Below are 19,270 nucleotides of genomic sequence, written 5' to 3' on the forward strand. Positions count from 1 at the left end.
ATTCCCTGGGACATTGGAGCATCTTCTTCCACAGCAATTCATGAATTGAATTTTAAGTGGAAACAGAGCTCCTGTCCCAAAACAGGTGTCCATATGCAGAAGGGCTTAAAGTGGTCATTAGGCAGATGCAGCATGGACTTGTCAATGGATGGATTTGATGGCACAGGAGTGAGTGTCAGGTGCAAGAAGTGAGAGACTGAGGACTTGGGAGAGGCTTTGATAAGAAATGAGTCTTGTGAAGGAACCTGGGGGAGGAGGTGGCAGTGACAAGATAAAGAGAGCGCTAAACTGACCTAAATTCACCCCTCTTTAAAATACCTACTCACTGGATTTGGGTGAGTCCAGCAGTTAAGCAACATCTCAGTTTTTCAGATGAGGGCCTTCTAATCTAATTGGCTGCATCAGTAACTAGGGAAAGTAAGCCAGGACTATACATCCACGAGCAAGGGGGGAACGGACCCCAGCTGAGATGAGGTCTCAGCCCAGTGATGAAAACATCAAGTCAAGGTAACAAGCAAGTTAAGCAGCTGGCGGGGGGGGGGGGGGTTGGCAGCAGAGCAAGGAGACCAGGGCATGCTACTCTTCCATTGGTTCCGTCACTAAGGAGAGGAGCAGAAGGAAAACAAAAAAGTAGGATTCAGGATTGCCATAGGCAAAGTAAATGAAACACAGATAGAGGAGATACGCTAGTGCTTGCTTGATTGCTCCTCTTCTAATGCCTGTTAATTCTCCTATGGCCCTGCAGGATTCCTACAGAAAGCAGGTCGTCATTGATGGAGAGACCTGTTTGTTAGACATCTTGGACACAGCAGGCCAAGAAGAGTACAGTGCCATGCGAGACCAGTACATGCGGACAGGAGAAGGCTTCCTTTGTGTCTTTGCTATTAACAACACCAAGTCCTTTGAAGACATTCATCAGTACAGGTCAGTAGAAGTGAGCTGAGCAGCAGAGGGCATTGTATCATCTTCCTTTTGAAAAGGAAGACCTGGTGGGGAGGGATCACGCTGACTCCACTTTCAGATTATGCTGTGCTACAGTTCCACCACCCGAAAAATGGAGCTTTTACCTGATGATCAAGTTCAGCAGCTGGCTAATAGCAGTTGTTATTATCCCAAGGAGACTGCTGATGGGCCAGGGTGAGAGCTCAGTAATGTAGCATTTTAATGTTTCAGGGGGGTTAAAAAGAGAAGCAGCTTCTCTGCTAATTAATGGAGCAGTAGTTTTATTGAAAGGGATCTTGTGGTGTCTTTCCTCGAGATCCATGCTTTTTCTTTCTGGCCTGCTAAATATATATATATATATTGCTCAGACAATGCAGATTTTGCACTAGAAAACCTGGTTCTCACGTGAACTGTGCAAATTAAGCAAATTAGTTTGCACAATTTATTCTACTTTCCCCCTTCTTACTAGACATGGGGTAGGACAAGGAATTCCTGAGCAATGAAGTCCTGCTCCCAGCCTCTGTTAAAAAGGTAACCTGCTCTTTCTCTAGGTTTCAAGATTTCAGATGGCATTGCCTACATATATTTAAGCATATTTTTTAATGCAGCTATAAGGACCTCTCTTATGCCTTGTATTTGAAATGGCTCAGAGGATCTCTTTTTCTTGATCTGGAAAGACTCTGCTGTGGCAGCGTTTGAGAGCTGTGACTGTAGAGTGGCAAACAGGGTCCCACTGTGTTGAGTAGGAAGAACATCGCTCAGGGTGTGAGCACAGACCCTTTGTCAACAACAGACTACACCCAGGCTCAGGGTCATACATCTCCCCAAGCCACCGGGCTGCTGTCCAGGTGCAGGATGTTTCCATGTGTCCCTAGGGAAACAGCCAGGCCTCTGTTACTCAAACAGATGACTCCTCAACTCCCTACTTCAAAAGATGTAAACACTGAGGGACATTGACTCAAGAGATGCAACCTATCCTCAGATTCCTGATGAGTTTGCTACAAAGCTTTCCTTCAAGAAATGCTACATGCACACGGACATAAGCACTTACTTCTTGCTCAATTCTGTGCTGAACATCAGAAAAACAGGGATACCTTGAGTCATTTCTGACCATAAGAAAAATACACAGAAATATTCAGTGAAATATTCACTTCTGTTCGTTCTTGGACAAATATTTTATACACATCATCCTGCATATTTCCCACTCCCCCAGTAGGTTAACAAAGCTATGCTTCTGTTTGTAAATCATTATCATTATCATTATTGGCTGTTTGTGTCTGCTGAAAGCTCAGAACCCCAAGCATCAGGATGTTTGGGTTGATACCAGGGGACCTCTGGTATAGCTCCCTTGCAGTTGTGTCCTGGCCCCTGTTTCATTTGCCTCCTGTCCCTCCATTTTGTTCCGAAGCCATACACCTTCCTATGATAGGCCTGTCCCCCCCCCTTTTTTGCATCAAGGCCATGGGTTTTAATTTGTTGGCAGATGTGTGTGGATTGGTAATGTTCCTGCCATTCTTTGAGGGGTGGGGAGGGATTAGACTTGAGTTGTCTTCTGGTATTTTTCAAATCTGTGGTTCTGCAAGCTCTCACCTTCTACCACTTCAGTGTTTGCTCAGACGCCACCAAGTTCTGCATAAACAAATATTGTGCTAAATTAAATTATGCAAGACATATTTCCCTTGGGACACGAGGCTCTTCCAGTAGTAGCAAGATGCCTTAATGCTGAACAAACACTGCTGAAGTGTCATCGCTACTGTGGAAGAGATGTTGTAGTAAATGGCCAGTGTGAACCTTGGCCTTGATAAACTTCCTTCTTTGCAGAGAATTTGAGTTTATTTAGCCTATAACTTTTCAAAAGGGGCAGGACACAGATTGCAACCTATATATCTTCACTGTACTGTTTTTTGGTGTTTGCTAAAAGGTTGTTTATTTAGGCAAGGCTAGAGCGCGCAACCCCAGAGTCATCCGCGACTGGACCTAACGGTCAGGGGTACCTTTACCTGTACCTTTTTTACCCATATATGTAAAGTTGAGGTGTGTTTTAAGAGGCTTTTTAAAATATACTTTAAACTCCTGGTTTTATTTACATTTTGAAATGTTTTGATCCATTTCTTTTTAACTTCTGGCTTTTATCAACAATTTTCAGGCATATTTTATTTAAACCGCTTAGATATTTTTTTATGATGAAGCGGTATACAAATTCTGTGAAATAAAATAAATGCACTATGTACCCTACTTGTGAAATTGGGAGGCAGAGAATGTCTACAGCACCATTCCACTTTGCTTCGTCGTCTCTGTTCAGGGTCTTAAAAATGCAGAAAATGGTGGCTTTTCCTGCATTTGCTCAACTTCTGGTTTCTCCTTTGCAGGGAGCAGATCAAGAGGGTGAAGGACTCTGATGATGTCCCGATGGTATTGGTGGGGAATAAGTGTGACCTTCCAGCCCGGACTGTGGAAACTCGGCAAGCCCAGGAGCTGGCTCGGAGCTATGGGATTCCCTACATAGAGACATCGGCCAAGACTAGACAGGTATGTAGTGGGCAGGTGTGCAATTACTTTCCACCTTTGGAACTAAGAGAAGAATCCAGCCTGTACTCCCAAGAAATCGTCTTTTAGTGTGTTCTTCTAGCTCTCTCTTATGAAAACCGAGCTATAACGTCAGTAGAGGATTTCTAAAGCTTTGGGCATGTGAACCAGATGGGGATTCTGCTATCCCCATATCACATCTCAGCAAGTTGCAGATTTGGTGTGTCAAATTATTGAGACTGAATGAGCGTTTGGCCCCAATTTTCAGGAAGAGCACAACTTTCAAAGGGTAGTCTTCCAAGTTTAGAAGCCTGCTTTGAGTCTTTTTCTGCCCTTTCTCTGGCTGGGAGAAACTGTCCAGCTGTTCTAGTAATGGCAGAAAGCCCTGTCTCCCCACCCTTCTCTTCCACTCCCTTCCTGGTAGCCTGCTTACCTCCATGTGTTGTACAGAAGGATGGATGTTGGGCTTTCCTTTTCCTTTGTATAAGACTGCTGCATGATTGACAGTAGTGAGGCTGGCACGTAGCCCCACTGAGCAAACGCCACACATGTGCTGTCGGTCTCCCAGTGCTCCAGCTGCTTATTACGCAGCAGGTTGTGTGGCCTCTGCTGATGGCCCCTGAGCACTGGGGAACATAAGTGTGAATTACAGAGGCTGGGATTGAGAATGATTTTTCCATTAAGGCGATGCTCGGATAAAGCTGGCAAGTAGCCTGGCTCAGTTACTGGCTGCAGTCTTCTAAGTGACAGCGAAGACAAGGATTCAGCCGGAGGCAGTGGTTCTCTAGGGACTCTCACTGTGCTGTTCTGTACAAGCCATTTCCTGTGCCCAAGTTTAGGCACCTGTGTGTTCTCTCAGTTAATGGTCTCGCCATGGAGGCATGAGGTCAGATAAAGTGGGCAGTGCAGAATACACAGAAAGTGCTGCTGTGCTCATGGGAATAACCAGTGCTATTTTTCCAGAAAAAGAGGAGACAGAACTCACCTCTTGTCCTCTTAAAATGGCAATGGCACCCACCTGAGAGGTGCCAGAACCAGTGGGTTCTGGCTAGGGGGAAAAACACAGGGAAATAGCTGTTTGCCATATCCTTGTATGGCCGATAGTTTATACCTGGCTCTCTCCATGTGATTACAGACCCACAGGCAGTACAGATGTTTGTGTGAAGACGTAGGTCAGTCTGTGAACCAGTCGCTGGTTGAACTGGTTTGTTACTAGTTCATAACAACAGGGTATTGTGTGTGTTCCTGATTTCTGGAATCAAACACCCATATTTCCAAGTACTCATTTTTATTATAAAGCCGTAGTGTTTGTTTTCTTCACTAGATTAGCAGAGTCCATCCATTCAGAACCAACCCCATTGACAGCAGAAAATGGATTCTTAGCGACTCTTTTGAATGAACCCTTGGTGTTGGTGAATATGTATGTGTGTGTGAGAAAGGAGTTCTCAAGACACTTTGTTGCTCTCTCACAGGGAGTTGAAGATGCCTTCTATACTTTAGTGCGGGAGATCCGGCAGCACAAACTACGCAAATTGAATCCCCCAGATGAAAGTGGCCCAGGCTGCATGAATTGTAAATGTGTGATATCATGACTAAGGTAAGATGGTGGGGAAATGAACAAAGCATGTAGGGGAAATGCCCACTTCCCCAAATCATTGATTGCAACTTAAGTGCTTGAAGAGATCCTTTTACCTCCTGTATGGGGCAAAACCAGAAGCAATGAGCATTAAAGGCACTGTGCTCAGTTCCTCAGCCTTGTTTGCAGTGGGCGATTCCCTTAGTTGTTCATATTTATGAACTAGATCAGGCACCCCCAAACTTGGCCCTCCAGATGTTTTGGGACTACAATTCCCACCATCCCTGACCACTGGTTCTGTTAGCTAGGGATGGTGGGAGTTGTAGTCCCAAAACATCTGGAGGGCCAAGTTTAGGGATGCCTGAACTAGATGGTGTCCCTCAAGCATTTTTGGAAGGTAGGGTGTGGCTGGTGCAGTTTGCAGCCCGTGTTTTACAGTTCTAAAGCAATTAACAGTAGTGTGTTTTGATCACAATTCTTGAGGGAGATGCTTCAGACTAGACTGGCTTGCTGTCACAGATGAGTATGAATTGGTCCTTCACCTTTATGAATGATGTTAATTAGAACCAGAGTTTCTGCATCCTATTCATCCCCTTAAGGTCTGTCACTTATGAGAAACCAGAGGTGTAGTTTAGAACCAAATCTGGATCGTTAAATGAGCCAGCTTCATAATCCCTGATTTGAAGTCGGCTTATTTTAAAAGTGACCACAATTTGTTACAAACCACTATCTCTGGGTCCTACGTAAAGACAAGCTAGGATTCTGTTTAAGTGAAACCTAATCCTAGCAATGCCTTTCTCCTGGCTACATATAGTAAAAGAGAGTGAGACCCAGCTTGTACATATAGCACTAAATTAAGCCTTAGCATTAATGTGCAAACTGGGTCATTGCATGTGGTACAATCAGATCTGGGCGGCAGTCAAAGTTTCTAAGTATCTGCAATTCATATTATAATACAATATAAATTACGTGTGGTATCGAGTGAAGTAGTTCTGTTAGTGCAAGGACTTATGGCTATGCAATTGAACTCCCTCTCCACTCTCTGTGCACTCCTCAGATCTGTTCTGTAGTGTTGGGGGAAGCCTCATAAGAGAATTATGGGGTGTGTAGGAAGAAGAGGTCTTTGTGCTAATGGAGCTACTTCATTGGATCCCACCCTGTATCTTTTACCTGAAATATACATCGTTAAAGTATTAATGCCCCTTGTGCAGAGTTACTGAAATCAATGTGAAGTGGCTTCTCAAAATTTAGGAGTTGAACCCCCTCCCCACAACAAACTTTTTCAGAAGAGAGGTGGGAGGGAATACAAGCAGCAGTGCTGTCCCTTATCTGTGCTTTTAAAGCTACAATCATGTAGACACTTAGCTAGGAGTAAGTTCCACTGAGCAAACATGCCTCAGACTCTGCTGTAAATACCTAAAATCCTCTGATATCTACATTCACTGTATGGAATTTAATGTATAATCTACCCTTCCTGTGTAGTTGAGCAGTAAGCAGAGCTCTTCCCTTCTCTATGGAAGCAGCAGCTTGTGTGCTGCTTTATAAAAAGAATGACACTTAATTCTACTCTGCTTGAAAAAAATTATGACATAAGAGTGAATGGATGTCAAGTCGGTTGGGATCTCCCAGCAGACACCATTCTTGAGCTGTACCTAGGGCAGCTATTGTTGTTTTAAAGGGGGGTTTCCAGATGTGCAAATAATCCAGATGTCTGAGAGCATTTCCTCTGGCCGGGGTTGTGAGTTTGGTTGGGTGGGGGGCCATTTCCTGTTCTTTTGCTGCTGAAAGTGCACAGATGAATCCCAAATGCTCCTTAAACTGCCTGCCCTGAGAGAGATGCTACTGCCAACAGCTTGTGGGGAGGAGAAAGCCCTGTTCTTGCCAAATGTGTGTTCATTTCTACACCCCCATTCACTACCCTTGTTGTTTGTGGAATGTCAAGGCCTGGCCTTCCTGAACTTCTCTCTCTCTCTCTCTTACTAGAAAGCTGCGCCAGTGAGGAGCGCATAACTTGGCAATATGCTTATAGGTGTGGTCCCGACTCTTTTGTGGAGGAAATGGGAGCTGGTTTTCCCGTAATTATCTGCAGTGCAAATGGGATCCAGCTTTATGTTGGACAGCATCTTTCTGAAAAAGCAAGCTGTCCCCATAAGACTTTGGAGAATTGCATAAGCAGGGGTAAAGCTACAGGAAGTGTAATGTCTAGGAGCCATAAAAGGGGAGCAGTGGAGTGACAGGGTCATGCAAAAGAATAGTTTCCAGCTATAGAAAGCTTCTTGCAAGTTTTTATCCCTATTTATCGCACCACCACAGGTCCTTATCTTTACAGAAGGTGAATTCACTTTTTTTGGTTGCTATGCTGTTTGTTCATGTAGCATTTGTATCTTGTAATCCCCTATCTTCCAGCGTTTCATATTAGAACTGCATATTATGTTTAATGCTGGGAACAGTGTTTGGGCACTGTAGCCATATTTCCTTCCTCTTTGTCCTAATGATGGCCAGAAAAAAATATTGTGTTTGAGCCATTTCTGTCCACATGACCTGTGTCCAGCCTTATCTTATATCTGCTTTGAGAAAAGGAACTTAACACTGAATGCTAGACCCAGAAAGATGAATATATACTATAAGATATGATAGCCAGGTCTTAGCCTTCTTCATAGATAGCTCAGTTGGTAGAGCATGAGACTCTTAATCTCAGGGTCGTGGGTTCAAGCCAAAAGGATTTCCTGCATTGCGGGGGTTGGACTAGATGATCCTAATTTTCCCTTCCAACTCTACAGTTCTATGATTCTAAGCTGCCCCATGCATGCAGAGTTCAAGTCCACCTTCTGAGTTTCCAGAAGGGTGGTACTTCAAGGAAATGAGAGGGCAGCCACACATGCATTCATCTCTTCATTGCCCAACACAAAGCAGAGCTGAGATAATAGTGGACTTCTCACTCCTAATATCAAAGTAGTAGTAGCTGTGAGACAGCAGATCCATTCCCAGTGCCGTAACTGTGAAGGGAGCAGCAGATAGTAGATGTCCATCCTTTGGATACAGTAGTTATTTACAAGGCTGGTGTTACGCACTAAAAACAAGTGATTGGACTAAAAACAAACAAACAAACAAAAAATTTCCTTCCAGTAGCACCTTAGAGAGCAACTAAGTTTGTTCTTGGTATGAGCTTTCGTGTGCATGCACACTTCTTCAGATACATGATTGGGCTGTTACTGCTAAAGCACGTGATGGAAAGCATCACAGATTGCGCCATGCATTCTCTCCAGATTTGCCTATATTGGAATCCCATGGCTAGGCCAATATCCACATGCAGCAAACACTGTATGCTCAGTGGATGGGTAAATCAAAGACCTTGGGTAATGGACTTTAAGAGTCACAGCATCATCCTGAGGATACTAAAGGGTACTGCACCCATTTTTCCTGCAAGAAATGGAACCTTGATGAGAAGTTAAGCCAAAATCAAAAAATCCTTCCAGTAGCACCTTAGAGACCAACTAAGTTTGTTCTTGGTATGAGCTTTCGTGTGCATGCACGCTTCTTCAGTTCAGCGTTACCAAATATTCTACAATTACTGACCCAGACTTACTTCCTTCATATTCCTAGTTAAATGTTGATACTATTTTTATACTGTTTTAAAATTTACTATGCTGCTTAAAACAGCACAGCTCGATGGTAGCGAAAGATTAGATAGGCATGGCCAAGTGACTGGAAAGTAAAGCAGTTTTGATGCTTTCTGTGGCCAGCTGGTGTAAGTTGGCTGACAAAGAGTCTCCACTGTGACATCCTATTTAAGCCATCCTGTCACCATCAGCAGCAGGTATTGAATGTCACACAGGGGAAGCTTTTAAGCCACTGCAGCCAATGCCATTCTTTTTCAAGGGAGACTATTCACAGTGTCACCTGTAAATTATTGAGGGGCAAGACACCATGTGTTATATACAGGCGAAACTCAAAAAATTAGAATATCGTGGAAAAGTCCATTTATGGAAGCAATTGTTTTCATTAGAGTTTAATATATGAGATAGACTCATGACATGCAAAGCGAGATATGTCAAGCCTTTATTTGTTATAATTGTGATGATTATGGTGTACAGCTGATGCAAACCCCAAAGTTGAAATTGTTAATTTGGGGTTCTCATCAGCTGTACGCCATAATCACAATTATAACAAATAAAGGCTTGACATATCTCACTTTGCATGTCATGAGTCTATCTCACATATTAGTTTCACCTGTACATGAACATGGGAATCTGGCCTTAAATCTGGTTTAGGAAGAAACTGACCAGTTCAGACCTCTTCCCAGAAGAGAGCCATTGCTATTAAAATGCTGGCAAAATTTAGTGAACTTTGGGTTGTTTTCGTATGATTCCCTGCTGCTCTCCCATCCCACTGACCCAACCCTTCTTAGCTTCTTTGTGGTTGCTGTGTCATGTGCTTTCAAACCATGCCATGAAAAGTTTAAAAGAACTAGAGTCAGTAAAAGTAGGGGGGGGGAGAGGAGAGAATTCTCAGTAGCTATTAAGTTCAACACCCCCAAATGCACTTGGCATTAAGCAATTTGCCCTGTTGTATAGTAGGTAGTTTTTTAACAGCTGCATGAACTTACTGCTCTGCTTGCCAAGAGCCAGCTGTAACAGAGCACCACCTTCTTATTCTAAGCATTAGCTGTTTGCTGCAGAAAGGCTGCTCCATGAGTGGTAACGTGCCTCAGAGTTGCTGTACCCACACCATCAAACCTTGAGAAAAGAGCACACTGGAGAAAACCGTGTCATAGAACTGCTTTCTCCAAAGCAAACTGTCCCTCCTCTGGATTTCTCTCATTCTGCAAAGTTATTTTCTGTGTCTTTTGGCATTGTTTAAAACAGTGTGGTAGGAAGAATGCAAAGTGTTCGTTTAAAGGTTTCTGAAGTGTGTTATATATTGGGAAACCATGTATGCTTAAGGAAATTGTGAGCTGTTCTAATATCTGTCTTCTCTGTTCACCAGCTGACCAGACTGTGACTTGGAGGGAGTTCCACTGTGTGTAGTGCAGAGACAGAGGCGACATGAAGAAGAATCAAGTGGATTCAAGGGAAGGGGACAGACGAGATGGTGTCTGCAGGCCCCAAGAGCTCTGCACAGACTGTCTCAAAACTTCACCAAGGCCTGCAATGAACTATTTTTTTTATTATTTTTGAAACGCTCCTCTTCTCTCCTTGCCTCCCTCCCCCTCCTGGCAACTTGTACAAAGCCACAGATGCAAGTAAATTATTGTATGATGGTCTCGACACTGGTTTTTGCATCTCTGTCCCTGTTCCCGAGGATTGACTGGCATTGCCTGTTCTTCTGGAGCAGGCATTGGCAGAGGGGAGGGGGAGGCCCATGCAGAGCAGCCAGGCAGGTCGCTGCTTCAGCCTCTCTCAGCTCGCCACCTTGGCAGGGGCCAAAGCCTAGTTGGATCTGTGGCTGTTCCCTGGCCTGCTGCTTTTCTTTCAAGAAGCCTTTTATAGAAAGGGAGCAAATATGGGTTGAGTGGCTCCACCACTGTATCTCAGAAAGAGAGTTAGCTGTGGCCTGCAGAAGATCATACCTCTTCGGAAAACGTTGCCAAGAAATTCCACCCACTGACACTCTGCCTTTCTATAGTGATAGGGAAACTCTTAACTTGTCTCAGCCATTTCTGGGGGTGAGGTGGGGGAAGACATATAAACATAACCTCCTTTATGAATGGATTCTAAGCCAGTTCTCAAACTGCTGTTCCCAGAGTTGGGTTTCATTTACCTTTTCCCCTGTTGGTTTACATTGGCAAAAACATGGAAGACGATTCCTTCTGATTGTTCTTGGCAATTGTTAATTCTCCCCTGTGCTAGAACCACCCAGTGAGTTTTCTCTGCGGAGAGTAGTTGTGTCTGGTGAAAGTTCCCTGCAGGCCTGGAGTGGGGGGTGGGAAGGGGGGGTGTTCCTTTGCAGCATGTCCCTCCCCCCTCCTTTTGTGGTGTTGCGAGGACTTGTGTGTGTGTGTAAATATATAAATGACTATACAGCAGCTTGTTAATTGCAACTGAAGGATGTTTGATTCTCAGTTTTAGTCTCTGTGTTTCACTGAGCCCAACTTCTGTTTCATCCATTAATTACCTGATGGAGTTTGAAGGAGAACAGCTCTTTCTTGTCCCTTTTTTGGGAGGGGGGGCATTGGGAGCTGTGCTGTCTTTCTTCCCCCAGAACCATTGTGTCTTATGAAGGGGTGGGGAGGGGTGCCTAATGGACAAGAAATGGTCACTTGTTGGCTTTCTTCTTTGTTGTAAGTTTGGCCATTTCCTGAGCAGTGTTTTTTTATGCTTGTTGCCTGTGCTGGGGCTGACTGCATTGATGTGCTTGTTGCAAATCTTGTGAACTTCCTGGAAGGGCAGCTGGTCTCTGGAGGCACAGGAGTGTGTTTCCTTGTTCCTGCACTGACCTCCTCTTTCCTTTGCAGCCGCTGTGCCTATGCTGCTGCATGCACAGCTCAAATTCCTACTCTTCAGGTAGCAGCTCCTCTGTAATAATGTGACTGTACCAATTATACTTGCTGTTTTGTTAAAGGTTTTGCCAGTAAGATAGTCAAGCCAGTTGCTCGGCCCTAGCTGAGCTAAGGGAAACAAGTTCCTTCCAATAATTAGGTAACTGGTGTGGATTTTTAGGGGGGGGGGTCGATCCAGTGTTGGAGGTGTAAAAGAGAACCCAAATCTAGCCTTAAATGTCATTAAAAAGTGTTGTTCTCAAAGGTGTGTTTATTTTTTAAGTTGACTATTTGCATGTTGCAACTCACTGGTTTGACATGCAACTCACTGGTTTGATGCCTTTCCCCCAAAGTTTGCTGAGTATTAAGTCACCTTTTTGTGCTGCATCTGAAGATAGGACCACATGCTCTCACGCTTGAAAACAAATGCTCAGAAATCTGTCCTATCTTAGCAAGTGTCTATCTTGTTCCCACCTCCATGGTTGATCTTCTTGAACCAAGGCTGTCTTTGGGAGAGGGATAGCTGTTTCTTGGTAACAAAGATGACTCCATACAGTTGCATACTCTCTTGACAAATTATTATTCCTACCTTTGTGGATAACTTCTATTCTCTACAGCTGGGGTAGAGAACTTGTAGCCATTACAGTTCCCATCAGCATGGCCAATAGCAAGTAGTTCAGCAACATGGAGAAAACTAGTATCCTCACTCCATGCTACAGGTTTGTTGGATCATGCAACCTTAACAAGGCTACAAATGAACACTTGCTTGAGGCTACTACAAAAGCAGAAATGGTGAACAGGATCTCCTATGGGGCTCTTTGCAATTACTTCTCATTATCTCAGTTTAGCATGGCATTTGGTGGGGAAAGCATCTTTGTACATAGATTGAGATACATGGGCACAAAGGTGTGTACACATACCTCGACAGCAGATAGTAGCTAGATATCCAACTACTGATTCATAGCTGAGGACAGAGGCAGCCTCTATAGTTTTGCCATTTGTTAAACAAGCACCTGTAGCAGGGGTATGATGGGAGAAATAATTATGGCACATGCAGCATAGCAGAGACAAAGCTGCTATTGTTCCTTGAATACCTTTTTTACAATCGGGGAAGCATGATGTGAGGGACGGGGGTGGTGCTGTGGTCTAAACCACTGAGCCTCTTGGGCTTGCCAATCAGAAGGTCGGCGGTTCGAATCCCCACGACAGGGTGAGCTCCCGTTGCTCAGTCCCTGCTCCTGCCAACCTAGCAGTTTGAAAGCATGCCAGTGCAAGTAGATAAATAGGTACCGCTCCGGTGGGAAGGTAAATGGCTTTTCCATGTGCTGCTCTGGTTTGCCAGAAGCGGCTTAGTCATGCTGGCCACATGACCTGGAAGCTGTCTGCGGAGAAACACTGGTGTGGTGATGGCACACATCAGTGTTAAATTGTAACATCAAAACTTATGTTGATTTATTACAGAATAACAAGCATGTGGTTTCATAAATGATTGCAGACAATGTCAAACATGGGTGTCTTTCCAGACCTATACATCCTTCTACCGGCTCTCCCTCACTTAACCACCTCTCAGCTATTTACTTGTCTTCTATTCTCCTAACTGGTCTTGACTCAGTTTTCCTGTTATACTAACTTCACCTACCCACATTCTTTCCTAACTCACTCCCACTCCAACCATAAGTTTTGATGTTACAATTTCTGTGTGCTGCTCTGATTTGCCAGAAGCGGCTTAGTCATGCTGGCCATATGACCCGGAAGCTGTCTGCGGACAAACACTGGCTTCCTTGGCCAGTAAAGCGAGATGAGTGCCACAACCCCAAAGTCGTCCGCGACTGGACCTAATGGTCAGGGGTACCTTTACCTTTTAAGCATGATGTGAGGTGGTCTAAACTGCTATATCACCACACTCCCACAACAGATGTGCAGAAGAAGGCATGAATAATCTGACACGGCGAATGTTAGTTTTGCCCTGATGGTGGTCTTCCTGCAGGCAGCTGACACCCGAATTCTGAAGACAACAAATGGGGCAGGGCCCTTATGCTTTCCTGTTTTCTAAACATCTGCTAGTATAGTACTATTCCAACCCATAATTGAAGTTTGAGGGTGAAAGATTTACTAATAATTTTTAAAGAGCCCCCAGCACTTAGGGAAGAGGGGTTACTGCATACAAATCCAAGTAAGTGACTTTTTTTCTTTATGGAACTGATGCTGGATCCCTTTAGAGAGCAGAAGAAATTCCTCTCTCTCAAGGATAGCCTACCTTGCTCCTGAATTCAACCAAGCTGGAGAAATCCACCTAAGAGCTGGCTTAGGGAACTGGCTCATTTGTTATTGCCAAGCTTTAAAAAAAAAACCCTAAAAGTTGAGTGAGAAAACCCACATTTAAATCTAAATCACAGGCTTGAACAGCTGCAACCTTCATCTGTGAATTTTTCCTCCTTGCTATATGCAGTGCTAGACTGTTATGATAGAAATGTATCTAACAGAACAAACTAAATGATAGGTTGAAATTGTCCAAGCTAAAGAAAAAACAGTTGGGCTGATGAACAGGTTTCACTATTGTTCTGTTTTCCCCCTGTTGTTGCATTTAAGTTAAAAATAGGACAAAGAGCCATGCTTGGGCCTAAGTCCACTCCAGGCCCTACTTAGCAGCCATTATTCAGGACTGACTCATTGACTGATTAGCAACAAAGGGCAGGGGAAAACATTGGCTACCACTAAAAAAATAATTGGAGCCCCAGGTTGCAAAAAGCATGTGAACAATGAATGTACAAGTCTTAAGGGCCTCCAGTGCAGTTAGCACTTTCCCTCTGAACCAGTTCAGAATGTTGCTGCTGTTGACCAAACTCAGTAGTGCTTAGTCTAGAAGAGGGGACTTCTCTATCCCACCTCCCCCCCCCCAAAAAAAGAGGTGTGTGTACTCGTGCTTATTCCAGATGTTATGGTTTGCTTGAAAACAATACATTGCGAACTTGAAGACAAGTCGTAACATGGGGAAACTATTTTAAAAATCCAAAATGTCTAAGCAGGGTGGGGTAGTGCCCTCTTGTGGCTGCAGCAGTCTCTGCCTTCATCTTCCTCTGGCAAGGGAAGTCTCTCTGCAAGTTGTCTCCTGTTCCACTTTCTATGTAAACATCTGTGAGGAGGACTGACACTGCACAGATAAGTTAAATTTGCACTTTGGTCCTAGCCCTGTGAGAGCATTTCTTGCTCAAAGCTTAAAGGAATGAATTGTAAGGAGCACCTCTTGATTTCAAGGGAGCTGATACATAGGAGAGCGTCATGGCACACAGTGTGCTTATTAAGAGAAGGCAAACATAACGACACTTCCAGCTGGTTCTGCAAAAGTAGAAGCTAGCTTATTAAGCAAGCAATGCTAATTAAGTACTAGCTAAAACACTCCTGTGATACATAAAATCCTTCAGTGAGCACAGCAAGAATTCTCAAGTATTATCTTTTCATTTAAACTAGCAGGATATTTCCGTTAACCTAAACACATTCTCTGGACTTTTAGTGGCAAAGTTAGTTAGTTAGTTTGTTTTTAAACCAAATAAGACAGTAAACCTGCGCCTGGAATATCCTGCTTCAGCCACAAAGACAGACTTACATGCTGGAACTCCTCCATAGGAAAAAGTTACACAGATGGAGAGAAATATTGTAACCTAGCCTTCCCAACTTCCTAGTTTCTGTTCAGTGAATTGAACCACCCGTTATGTGTGAACTGCAGGCACAGCAGTGGTTAGTAGTGGCAACTAGGCCTACATTAAAGTACCCTTTCCTTAAAACCAAATATTCCATTCAACACAAGTATTTGATTGCCATTTTGAGAATCTCTCAATAAAGATTTCATACTCCCCAAGCAGCTTGGTGTGTTTCAAACATCTGTGCTCTTCCTTTCAGATTGCTTCCACGTGGTTACTCTCTCACATAGCAAGCCATTCAGAGGTGAATACCTGCTTGTGGAGCCGCCTCTGTGGTTCACACCCACACTTTAAAAAGCTGTCAGCACAAATGGCAACAGTGTGAAGACACCCACACCGAGCACAGAAATGTCTCAAAGCATTTCAAAAGCAGCCTTCATCGATGGCACTTAAAATATGCAAACTTGCAAGGTTCACAAGGCTCTGCATCAAGCTGCAGAAAAAGAGCAGCAACTGCAGTGATTTTCACAGCCCATTCAGTAATGTAAACATTGCAGTTGCTGTTTCCCCACTGCACTTGCATACAGTTCCAGTAACTTAAAACTGAGGAAAAAAGATATGCATTATTTAACTGATTTTGATTTTCGTCACTTGAGACCAACATAGCAACCAATAACACAATAGGCATCTTCAGGGACCTGGCATGTTGTGCACATCTTTTGCATTGGCTACTATTGCCTAAGAACATTAGAGCAGACCTGCTGTATCAGACATGAGGACTATCAAGTCCAGCATCCTCTTCTCGCAATGGTCAATGAAGAAGAAGAGTTTGGATTTGATATCCCGCTTTATCACTACCCTAAGAAGTCTCAAAGTGGCTAACAATCTCCTTTTCCCTCCCCCCCCCACAACAAACTCTCTGTGAGGTGAACGAGGCTGAGAATTCAGAGAAGTGTGACTAGCCCAAGGTCACCCAGCAGCTGCATACAGAGGAGCGGAGACGCGAACCCGGTTCACCATATTACGAGTCTACTGCTCTTAACCACTACACCACACTGGCTCTCTTGTAGATGCCTACAAGAAGCCTAGAAGCAGCACAGGAACCCAACAGCACTCTCCGCACTGTTGCTCCCCAGTAAGTAGTATTCAGAGGCATAATGTCACCAATACTGGTGATAGTACACTATCATGGCATTAATAGCAACAACAACAACAATTTATTCGACCGTCAGAACACAATAATTATCCATACAAATTTTTAAAAAACCTGAGACAACTCAGAGGGGTTTACACTAAAACATACACTAAAAGTAGATTATACATAAAGACCCATATCGATACTATCGATTTTAACCTTACGTTGTTTAAGGGCCAAAAAAAAGAAATTTGGCCACCTCAAAGGTTGTGGTACCAGTAAAATTGTTCACCAAAAACGAAACCTGACATTCTCTATCTACATTAATGGCATTAATAGCTTCATCCTCAATGAAATTTCCCAGCTCCCTTTTAAAGCCATCAGTCTTGCTGACCATTGCTAACAATACCTTGCGGTGGTGGATTCCATTTATGTCCTTTTGTCTTGAATCTTCCCATATTCCATTTCATTGGATGATCTCATGTTCTAGTTTTAACAAGGGAGAAAAAATTTACTTATGGAAGAAAACACAAAATCCATCTGAGATGCATGTGATTGACATCTGATCTGCACAGTAGAGGGGAATAATCTGTAAAACTGAAGAATTTGTAAATTATTGCCATGCTTTAAGTAGCATTCAACCTTTTCAGAACCAGAAGCTCAATTGTGCATTTAGGGGCCCATTCCTTTGTATTTTTAAAGCTTATATATATGTGGTTCTGTTGTGACCCACCTTCAGTCAGGCTGTTACGCAGCAGCGAGTCATGACCCACCGCTTTCAGACAATTGTTTTAGTTTATCGGGTCACAGGCCACAGCCTACAACTATTGCATATTCTTAGCGTGAAGTACTGTAGAAGCAGAAAACTAGAATTTGCCTGCCATTAGCCCAGAAAGGATATGAACCATCCAGGGACACACACAAAACAGACTTATAGTACTGTCCACATGAAGGCAACTCAAAAGTTTTGGCACCATCCCAGCAAACGATTACCTGAAATCATTGCTCCCCAGCTACTACTGAGTGTCTCCAAGCAAAATACATCCTTAGCCAAGGGAATAGTGCTGACAAGCAGTGATCTAGCCATGTTCCATGTTGGATAGAGATATTACCTTTCAGGCTTGGCTTACCTGGTGTTGCAATAGTTAGGCCAAATTTCTTCTAAGTAAGATTCAAAGGATGAGCAATGGCGAATAACTTCTAGTTTCCCCTCCTCTCCACATCTACTGGTAACTTCTTCCAGCAGCCATAGGAAGAGGCCCAGTGCCCATGGGAACTCTTGGTGCTCTCTAGCTGAGTGGCTTAGCCCAGCCCAAGAAGGGATGTGAGAAATAAATCCACACATGTCAAATTACAGAATCAATTTGCAGCCGTTTGTGCTAAAATTTAATTGTTATTACAACCATGTAAAACACAGCATTTGAACACTCTACAGTCTTTCTGGATCAGAATAAAAAAGTGAATGGTTTTTCTTTTGCCCTCCCTCCCACCCACCTACCCCCCAAGCATATACATAAAAAGGCATGAAAGCAATAATATAATACACGGAGCTACAGAGGAAGCTCTCAAGAAGTGTAAACAAAAATAGCAATTAAAATGTAATAATAAAAAGACAATGGCAGCAGAGCGATCAAAGTGCACAAAAGGACCAATCTACTGAACTGCAGAGGTTACAAGTTTCAACAATGGAAGAGTTTCCAGAACCTCCATGCTGAATTTCTGCCACATGGCTGTACTGTTTCTGCTCAAAGTGTTGGATCTGATCCAACCCCTAGCTGAACATTAAAACTAAATACATCTCAGCTACATGCACACCATTTGGGGATTGGGTGAGGGGGAGGGAGTATTTTCCTGAGTTCCTAAAGAAATACTGGCTCCATTCCCCTTACTTAGGAAGGCTGTAGGAGCCGTTCATTGTTTGCTGTAGGACAGGGGAAGTTGCTGTTTGCCTACTTGCACAGGTAAGCTTCTTTGCACTGAATATTCCACAGCCCCCACCAAGCACACACACCATTTCAAGGGAGATGTTGTACTTGTCCTGCCTTGACTTAACAGTGGGCATGCTCCTATAGCAAAAGGTGGCAAACCTGAATAGGAAATAATGGCATCAAAAGAAAAATACCACTAGCAAACCTCTCTGGAGCTCACTTCTCAACTAGAGGTGGTAAATGCATTGTTGTTCAAAAGTAGGAAGTATTAAGCTTACAAAACATCATGTAAAATAGAGCCTAAACTAGATACTGTTGAAATCCAAGTTGCTTTCTGCATATGGCAGTCTAGTTTGTACAAGGGCATCCCTAATGTTGCTAGAATAGTGGACAAAAAGTTGCTCCTTTTCTAACTCCTCACTAGTCCTCTCCAGCTGAGAAAACCTGAAAAACAGATTGTGTGATGAAAAACTACTATCTCAGGTTAAATACTTTCCTCTTACTTTTCCACGTAAGATGCACTGTACTAGTCCCTCTTGCATCCTGTTTGGGGTCTGTTTTATACTCTTGCATTACCTAATCCTCTCTTTTTGCAGCAGGCATCCCAGCTGAATTCTTTAGCATTCTGGTCCACTTTCATATTGTCTCAAAGGTCTTTCATCAGGAAATGTAATTGTGCTGTTACAGCAGAATCAAATTGGTTTCCTATCTGCACATGACACTGAACTAAAATTTAGGGTGGAGAATTTCAGGCGTGCGCACCAAGGTAAGCTCTCTTATGTCCCTTGTCACTCTCACATTTGCTTTGGTCCCAGTGCCATTTCCAAGAGAGAGGTTGGTTGGATTTGAGGGAATTTCGGAGGGGGGGGGGAGAGTAAATCATCAAGAGAAACAAAGTACCGTGCCCTCCTTTCTACTGTTCCAATTTGAAACAGCAGCTTCCAAACTAGAATTGGAACAGGCCACTGGCAGAGAAGAATGTTTGCATGGGCTTGACAACAAAGTCCCTCAACAAAGAGATTTAGACAATAACTGCAGATAGAGAAT

The 19,270-nt window shown here is 43.5% G+C and overlaps 1 protein-coding gene across 2 annotated transcripts in view; it reads left to right on the plus strand.

The window, feature by feature from the left end:
* HRAS (HRas proto-oncogene, GTPase) overlaps window positions 1–10,311 on the plus strand; it is a 46,207-nt gene extending 35,896 nt beyond the window's left edge. For both annotated transcript variants that reach the window (XM_033156010.1, XM_033156019.1), the window contains exons 3-6: window positions 746–924; window positions 3,312–3,471; window positions 4,941–5,065; window positions 10,031–10,311. In XM_033156010.1, the coding sequence (XP_033011901.1) occupies window positions 746–924; window positions 3,312–3,471; window positions 4,941–5,060 (459 nt within the window). In that variant the 3' untranslated portion in view covers window positions 5,061–5,065; window positions 10,031–10,311. The remainder of the gene's footprint in view (window positions 1–745; window positions 925–3,311; window positions 3,472–4,940; window positions 5,066–10,030) is intronic.
* Window positions 10,312–19,270: the final 8,959 nt, after the last annotated feature.

The sequence above is a fragment of the Lacerta agilis genome, chromosome 1, assembly GCF_009819535.1.
Source record: "Lacerta agilis isolate rLacAgi1 chromosome 1, rLacAgi1.pri, whole genome shotgun sequence".
NCBI lineage: Eukaryota > Metazoa > Chordata > Lepidosauria > Squamata > Lacertidae > Lacerta > Lacerta agilis.